The 9,091-nt window shown below is 45.3% G+C and overlaps 1 protein-coding gene across 1 annotated transcript; it reads left to right on the top strand.

The window, feature by feature from the left end:
- Nucleotides 1–3,786: 3,786 nt before the first annotated feature.
- C922_05369 (hypothetical protein) lies at nucleotides 3,787–5,355 on the top strand (the record flags this gene model as incomplete). The annotated part of the gene is made up of 1 exon (XM_008820940.1): nucleotides 3,787–5,355. One exon carries the CDS (start codon nucleotides 3,787–3,789, stop codon nucleotides 5,353–5,355), a length of 1,569 nt encoding a protein of 522 aa, XP_008819162.1.
- Nucleotides 5,356–9,091: the final 3,736 nt, after the last annotated feature.

Genomic DNA, 9,091 nt, shown 5'->3' with positions numbered 1-9,091 from the left:
CCCCCCCCCCGATAAACAGGGGGAGCATCCCCCCCCAAGAAGAGTCTCCCCAAGGATATCAGGAATACTTTAGTCAAACGGCGGATCTAGGATCTAGCAAAGAGGAACACGAGACGGTAAGGATTGACCAACTGAGTCTAAGCAGAGCGATGTAATAACTAAAGACAACACATAATCGGAACCCCAGAAAGAAATAGAACTCTAACAAGAAATAACCGAAACGCCCACTAGCAGCGACATGTCAACTCAGAGAACGGGAGAGACCCCCGACCGAACAGGAAGAAACAACCGGCAAGACAGAGGAAGTTGGATAATAACAACCCACCAAGAAAAAGAATAGATTAAGAAAACGGGAGAGGACTGGACGCCCAAAAGTATTTACTTCCAACACCACCACGCGCACCGATGGGGAAGGAATTCAGGTAACTAAGACACAGACTCCAGAGCTAACGGCACAAAGGAAAAGGTAAAAAGCATCGCAGGACAGCCAAAGTCACAGGCTGGGAGCCAAAGCAGCGTAGGCAGTGAGTTCACCAACTATAGAAGGATGAAGGGACTGACAACAAGAAGATCAAGAATGGCAGGACTAAAAACCCTAATAAAAAACTGTCCCGCCAAGCTCCAACAACTGCAGGAATATCTGTCTCCCCATATCTCACAAAGAGGAGGACCTAGAACACAATAACAGGGAAAGGAACCTACCCAAACCAGCATGACTTAACTAATCTTTGCGAGTCGGACCCCCATCTCAAGGAAAAATCTACCAGACTGGAATTGAACAAACACCCCTGCACCCTCGGAGCGAACAATCATGTTCTCTGACTCAATCAAAACTGCCCAGGTCACCCAGGACGATGATCAAATGAAAAGAGTCTTTATCCTTCCCCCCACGACTTCCTCCTGTACCAAAAAATGAACCCAGCCAAATAAAATTAAGGTAAACATGGATAACAGACGAAGGCGTAACGCCAAAGATTCTAAGGCGGCTCAATTCAGGAAGGATGCCTAGTGACAAGCAAGAAGAGGAAAAGATGCTCTTCAAGTTCTTCCATGATTAAGTCTTTACAGCAGAAGAGGAAAAAGATTCATCCCAAACCAGGCCGCATCTCACTAGATCATGGGGAAGCTATATCTGGAAACACACCCCCGGAATAGGAAAACCCAGGACAGTAGTCAAGAAATAGCTGATCCGACCCATGGCAACGTAACCCAGACAAGCGACACCAACTGGGTCCCCACCACTCCGGGGCCTGACAATCCAAATGAGGAAGCTCTGGGAAAATCCTAGCTTACGACTCAAGCCCCGCAACAATTGAAGGGGCAAAAACTAGAAAATGTGTTAGCAGCCAACACTTGCCCAATAAGTAAATCCCGACCATGACGAGCATCTGAGGATAAGACGCAACTCCAACTAACGAAATAAGGAGGAGGGAAGAGTCTGCTTCACCCTCAGCTGGATGGAAATACGGTCTGGCATGAAGAACTATCACGTCAGACAGGAAGCCGAGCCGATTCAGGTAGGAAAAGAACAAGCCACTCTCCAAGGCTCCCTCCTGGGATAACTCCTTAACGAAGGTAGGCGAGGAAGAAGGAGCACATACAAATCACACATGAAGGAAGAGTCGAAGAGAAAAGGAGCAGAACCAGGAAGCAACTCCTGGGACCAAATTGAGATGAGTAAGAGGAATCAGAAAAGTAAGACCCGCAGCCACGAAAAGAGTAACAATTAAGTCCGAAGCGTCAATGTCCTCAGTTTCCCAGAAACCCGAAGAAATAACTAGAGCTAAGTTCAGGGAGCAAGCCAGGAACTCTCTTTCCGTCGACTTCTTACTCCCAAGGAACCTAGAGCAGGAGCAATAAAAGAAGTCAGAATCTCTGAGATACGTCATGAAAGGTAAGGCAGGGGTCATTGACCCACGGGCAGATAGACAGGAAATAGTAGGGCAAGGAAGTCACGTAGTTAGCCCCCCAGCAAGGTAGGTCAAGCCCCACAGCCTGAGGGAGAGTAAACTAAAGTAGTAGGGCATGAAAGATTTCATCAATTATCCAACCACTAGCAACGGGAAAAATCCCCCCTCCATCGATCAACCACTGTTTGGGGAAACGAGGCGCCAGAGTTAGAGGGACTGTCGGGTCCCACAGAAGCAAAGAAAACAGAAATATTGAGGGAAAAGAACAGCAGCAAACAAACTAATAAAGCGGAGCAATTCTCAGACAAGCGTCAAGGAAGACTGCAAAGGCGAAATGCCCACGTCCATGAAGAGGAGGATAGTGTGATTTTCTTTCTGAGCATGCGTAACACCATAGAGGGGCCACACGACACCATAGGGCAAACTAGCGGGGGGAAGCAGGAGGGGTCAAGGAAAAAGGCACCTTCGGAACAAAGAACTTCCGAGACAGGAATCCAGTTCTGAAAAAAGATAAGTCGGAGAAGAGTAATAATCCACCAGAGTAAGAATCCCGAAAGGGGACACAACCAAACCTGGCTTCATGTCTCAATTCGAGGAAGGCACTAGCTGAGCCGCCCCAAACCCAGGCCCAAGCCTAGGATCAACCGGACTCTAGCGATAATTCCCGACAATAGACGCGAGTATATTATACGAATGGCACGCGCCCGCCTCAGGGGGAACATCTGGAGGATTTTAATTCTGAATGGGAAGAGAAAAGACACCAGAAAATAAACTTCTGGCCCCCAACAGGCGATTCCTAGCGAGATCAGGGCAATAAATACCAAGCGTGGGTCATTCCTTGGAACAGGTCCAAGTGTTCTGAGCATTCCACCACGACATTGTGGAGTGAGAGTTCCGTGAGCAGAGATCACAGTGGCTGGTGACAAATAACACAGGTAGACGAGATTAAAGCGGTGGAGCAGGACACTGCTCAGGAGGGCTTACGAGCTAGTCTTCTAATAGCTAGGCTACTAGGAGTTAATGAAGGTTCATCCAAGCACATTACAGAACCAGGGATTCAGAAAAGAGCAGGATAAAACAACAGATGGAATAACCGAATAAATGTAGGCAATCGTAACATCAAAAAATGTCAAATCGGGACAGTACGGTCAAGTAGAGGTGTCCCAGCCCGTAAACACGCCTGAATTAAGGCAGCAGAAGACCGTCCCCCCCAACTAAGAGGAAGGAGGGTACCGACAAGGAGGAACAAGGCACGTCAAACCTGGCAACCAGAAGGGAACCGAACCCGAGCCAACAACCAAGGGGAAGCACGTGTGCCAAAGGACAACTCAACACGTAAAGTTTCGGCTCAGAGAAGGCAATGAGTGAGTAAAATCTAGAGGAGAAAAAGCCAGGCCAACCACAGCCACTTCGGAGGGTAGAGTTGCGAAATATCGGCTCCCGTCTCCTCCAAATCTGAATCCGTAGGACGGAACACCCACTGGTTGAGAAGTAGTTGATGGCCAAGATCAGCAGCTCAAAGCAACGAAACGATACAGGGAGGACCAGTCCGTACTCATAAAAATCGGCGTGGCTCAAGAAGAAGTCAATCGGGTAGAGTAAAATAAGAGGAGGGAGAGGAGGGAAGAGTCAATAGAAGAGGAGTAGTGGATAGTAGGAGCCCTGGGGAACAAAAACAACCAAAATAAAAGAAACGACGGATTCGGAGCCCTCACCCTGCGACGGCAATGACGAGAGGGACGAGTGAAGAACAGTAAAAAAAGGGGACTCGCAGGAAGTTAAGAAAGAAGAGGAAAATTAGAAAGGAGGGAAAGCAAATGGACCCTGGGGCTCATCACTAGTATAGTTCAACGACATAGTCAAGAAGAAGGAAGGGATGGGGGATGGCAAAGTGAAATTAGCTGAAGGGACGTGGGCACGTCAACTGATTCCAGGCAAGGACAATACCTGTATCCCAAAACAACACAGGTATTGTGTCGGTCCAACTGGAGGCGGGGACGGAACTGTGGGAGGATTCTTAGGAAGTTGGAACAGGATCCTGACGAGACAGTCAGGACCCGGAAGGTGGGAGAGGTTCGTTGGGGAGAATAGCCCTTTAAGACGCGAAATCATGAGCTCCCAACACGATAGTGAATCATGGAAGCAACTATTGACGTGTGTGATGTATGAAGCCATCAATATAAACCGAATCCGCGTAAAAACAGAGAAGGAACCCAGGGACATCTGGGAAAAGAACAAGTGGAGCCATGCTCTAAGGGGGGGAGTAGGGGCAGATTGGTCCAAAAGTGCCCTAGGACAAAATATGTTAATAGCTTTAGCGTGTGTGATAAGGGGTCTTATGGGATACGAAATCAACACCAGCGAAGTCTCCGAACAAATCCAAAAAGATTGCCAAGAAATCTGGGAGGAGGTGGCATTAGAGCTCGAAGACGCTTCCTCCTCAGGAGAAGATACAAAGATGAAGGATTTAGACGACTTCCTGCAGAAGCTGAGAGAAGTAAGAGGTCAAGAGAAGTCGAAGTATGATGGTCTGGGGTTTATTTTGAGTATATATTATGGATTGAGCAGATGTTGTGAGTATAAGAGGAATTATGACTTGACAGGTCTGATAAAAAAGGGCGGGTGGAGCCTGAGGAGGATTGGAGCCTGCACGTTAAGTGATAACTTCTTTAGTTGCACAGGAGATGCAAAGGGAAAGACCACAGCAGGTCTGAACCTCTGGACACTGGGGAGGAGGACTCTAGTCAAAGGAGGGATGAGGGCGCCACCCAGCTCACTCAGAATAACGGAAAGCCAGACGGGAGTGGACCTGGAAGTGTATAAACCGACTAAGGCCCCAACTGTCTTTCAGGACCCCAAACTCCAAAGATGGGCAGATGAGAAGAGGACAGGCACAAGCCCTAACGAAGGCGTAGTGTACGCGCACGGTACTAGGCACACACTGACTAGAGAGGATATCAAGCAAGCGTCCCACGACCAGCCCAGCAGCCAGGAAATTCAACCGACCCAAGAATCCCCGAGGGTAGAGAATAGAGCAGGAGACTCTGAAGCTACCAAGACGGTCAATACGGAGGCGGACCAGTCTGAACCTGGGCGGTATCCTCCTCGCGCCCCGTCGACCGAGAGATCCTCCCACGTTTCTCCGCTGCAAACCCCAGGCCTGACCAAGACGAGTGAAAGGATTGGACCCGGCCCCGCGGACACAACAGAAGTAAGCATCAGAGAAAATTCTGAATCTGACCAGAGTAACGGACCCGAACAGGGAACAGCAGATATGCCCACAGCTCCTTACGGGACTATCATAGGAGGGGTAGTGGGAGCAGTTTTGGCTTTGGGGAGTTTGTATGGTATCTCAAGAGTGTTTTTAAGGGGGAGAGGAGGAACGAGTAGGAGAGTGAAGGTGACGGCTGGACTCACCAACGGCGTGAAGTATATGGCTTCCTGAATTGTGCTTTAGCATCTACGAAACCTCAGGCTGCGGTTCGTATACGATGGTATAGTCTGTAGAGGGGATTGTAGAAGATACATGGAGAGAAGTAGTCTAAGGGAGCCAGACCAAGCCTACAAGGAAACAGAAGCTCCTCAACCACCTCTGGGAAGTCTAGCATGAAAATCCTGTGAATCTACGGGAGCCGTGATGCGATACCCGAAACAACGGGGGGGTTCCCCGCCGAGTAGTGGCCTTTACATGATAGAAAGAGGGAACGAGTTAAGGGTTAAGTAGCCGGCCGGGAATCCGCAAGGTCAATTTAAGGAGTAGGGTTAAGATAGCAGCAGGTAGGATTAGAGTTGATGCTGGAGTCACTGGGTTGATAGGAGCAAGTCACTGACCCGAAGGAGAAGTTGAGAAGTATGGGGTTACGACTGCGGGTAGAGCCTTGACACGTTGGGGGTTTGAGTATTGAGGAGGCTCCCCCAGGCCATGCAGGTAGAAGTTGGAGATGGTGAGTTTGAGTCTTAAGGTATGGATTCAGCACTAGGGAGCTTGGCTCGTAGGAGTTAGCACATCATTTGGAGCGTTTGACGTCTGAACTACGAGTCTGCCAATTGGGCGTTGAGGGTTAGAGTTTAGGATTTAGGTTTAGGATGAGGGCATGACATTGGGGCTTTAAGGGTTGGGAGAGGACGATTGGAGGTTTAGGTTTAAGCTGGCGGTTCGAGTTTAGGGTTTCATTTTAGACCTGGAGTCCAGGTTCGAGGTTTAGGGTTCGGGGTTGAGGGTTTAGAGTTCAAGGTTTAGGCTTAGGGGTTCAGGGTTGGTGGATTACTGTTCGGGGTTTAGGGTCTAGGTTTAGGGTTCGAGTTTTAGGTTTAGGGACAAGGGTTTAGGGTTCAGGTTTAGGCTTCAGGTTTATGGTTCAGTGTTCAGCGTTTAGGGGTTCAGGGTTCAGGTTTAGGTTTCAGGTTTAGGTTTAGGGTTCAGGGTTGATGGTTCAGGGTTTAGGGTTCAGGGCTTAGCTTTAGGCTTCAGGGTTTAGGGTCCAGGGTTCAGGTTTAGTTTTCAGGGTTTAGGGTTCATGGTTTAGGGTTCAGGATTCAGGATTCAGGGGTTAGGGTTTAGGTGTTCAGGGTTTAGGGGTTGAGGTTTAGGCTTAGGGGTCAGGGTTCAGGTTTTAGTTTTTAGTGTTTAGTTTCTAGGGTTAGGGTTACGGTTCTGGGTTCAGGGTTTAGGGTCTATTTCTTAGGCCTCAGCGTTCAGGGGTTACGTCTACGGTTACGGGTCAGGGGCTAGGGATCAGTTCTCAGTGTTGAGGCGTCAGGGATTCAGGTCTTAGGCGTTATGGGTTATGTTGTTTTTGTTAGTCTTTGGGTTTAGAGGTTTGTGCTTATTGGTTAGGTTTATGTTTAGTGTTCAGGGGGGTAGGACTAGCGTTTAGGGTTGTTGAGTTAGGTTTTAGTTTTATTGGTTAGCGTTTAGGGTTCATGGTACTGAGGTTTGGATTGAAGCTTTAGGCATCAGGGTTTAGATCTCAGGGTTTAGGTTTTTGTTTTAGGCTTAGGGTTCAGGGTTTAGGGTTCAGGGTTTATGGATTAGTCTTTAGTGGGTAGGTTTTACGGTCTAGGGGTCAGTTTTAACGCTCACGGTTTATGTTTAGGGTTCAGGGGTAGGCTTTAGGGTTGGCTTATTACTTTCCTGGGCTAATGGGTTTGATGGTATTTTTTATGTTGTAGAGGTACTCCTGTATTCTTTAGCTTAGGAAGCATACTTGTGAGCAGGTATTTTTTCCAAGGGCTGGGCCAGGGATTACGTCTACGGTTGAGGGATTGTCTCCATTTTTTGGTTGTTTTATTTGCATCTGACGTTCCAGGGGTTACCTTGGGTGGGAATTTTTCTCGCTGGTGTGTTTTTCATTATTATATATATCGGTTCAGTTGAACGATATGTCCTATTAACATATCCGCAGATATGGCCACTCGGGATGGAAAGGTGATAGGCTGGCAGTTTGAAGCAAGAATCATACGCTAAATCGTATCTGTATCGGCTATATTAAAAATATTTGACCCCATAGCCATATACTCCTGTAGAAAATGCTGGCACTTTGCCTATAAACCTTCGGGTTTGTTCTGCCTCAGGCTGTGCACTATGTATTTCGAAGGTTCAAATGTATTAATGCATCAGGTGAGGTCTCAATAATAATACACTACCCTGCATAATTTACTTTACACATATAGTTGTTTCCTATGTTATTGCAATGATCTTTTCGTCATGTTGGTTTTGTATTTATATTCTTCTGTGTTGTATGTTTTAATACGTCAGGAGAACACCCCAGTTATTAGATAAGTAGAGACAACCTACTTTTGGAATTAATATGTTATCGTCCTATATTAAAACTATAATATTAATACAGAATCATTCGTGTTGCTTGGTAAATCCACTCTGCTCGGATAAATTGATAATATAGGATTCAATACTAAAGCTGACTGTAATATAACCTTTCAGGTGCCTGCTCAGGAATCAAAACAAGAAGATGTCTATAATAAGATCATTTTTTCCTTCCTGTATGAGAAATGTCTGCCCCATACAATTCATATGCACATATTACTTCGACGAAACTATATCTTGTTTTCAGTTCAGAGGAATATGAAGAACAGAGATGAATATAATTACTACGGCAGACAAAGAATTACAACTTTTGCCGTCATAAATTATGGTATCCCTTATGATATGAGCTATGATGCATAGACGAATTTATCATATTCTGATAATAACTGATATCAAAGTACAAAATTCTGATTAATACTACGAACCCTTCTGTCCCTATTTTAAAGAAGTACTTGTAATTTTAGTTTGGAATAATAGAAAATCTGAATAAGTATATGGATCCATCTATATAGGTATCTACATATCTGTAACTATTGCTGCACTATATTATCATTAACAGGGAGGTAAATAATTATTCACTGGCAACAATAATATAACAAGACTGTAATCTTACCCAGACATAATCAATGATTACAACTGAATTGTCATTTCATTTGGGTAGACTATGATTTCGTATAACGCGAGTAGACAGCTTTTTCTTATAGAATCACATCCATGATCATGATATATTATAGTAGTGATTGCTATTGTAGAAAAATTATTCCGTCGTGAACAGACCGGTGAATTTACAGGCTCCCCAATAATTTCTCGTAGAGTTATAGAGAAATAAGACATCTAATTATTTTAAGGATCACAGCACGGACCCGTACTACCGGATTTAGGAAGAGTCCTTCCTAGTATGCCATATGCTTATTTCAAATCTATCTTATAGGTTTTCAATTCTCCATATTAATCTGCCATGTATAGATGTATGCGCATGCGATAAGATTTCTATGATAAAGGGAAAGAAAAATATTATGACAAAGAATGCTTCTTGAGGAAATAAATGAACATTTTGTATCTTCAGTAACGAAGGTACAAAGATGTCAATACATCAGAGGAATCTCTCGCTTTTTGGCTGTTACACTAAAATGGACACTCGACTATATTCCTAATATATGGAAAAAAATAGCCCTATCCAGTAAAATCCTTTAATTACTCCTTAACTAAGCTGCCCATAAACCCTTATTGGACAGATTAGAGGAAAAAATTCCAGCTTATATATGGGAGAGCTTAACAATTGATTTAATCTGATTTCTGACGAATGAATGAATACTTCTTCGGCGCTTATTAATATATCTTATGTTTGGGACTTAAT

This window comes from Plasmodium inui (genome assembly GCF_000524495.1).
Source record: "Plasmodium inui San Antonio 1 unplaced genomic scaffold supercont1.61, whole genome shotgun sequence".
Taxonomy (NCBI): Eukaryota; Apicomplexa; class Aconoidasida; order Haemosporida; family Plasmodiidae; genus Plasmodium; species Plasmodium inui.
This window is presented reverse-complemented; position numbering and strand designations above follow the sequence as displayed.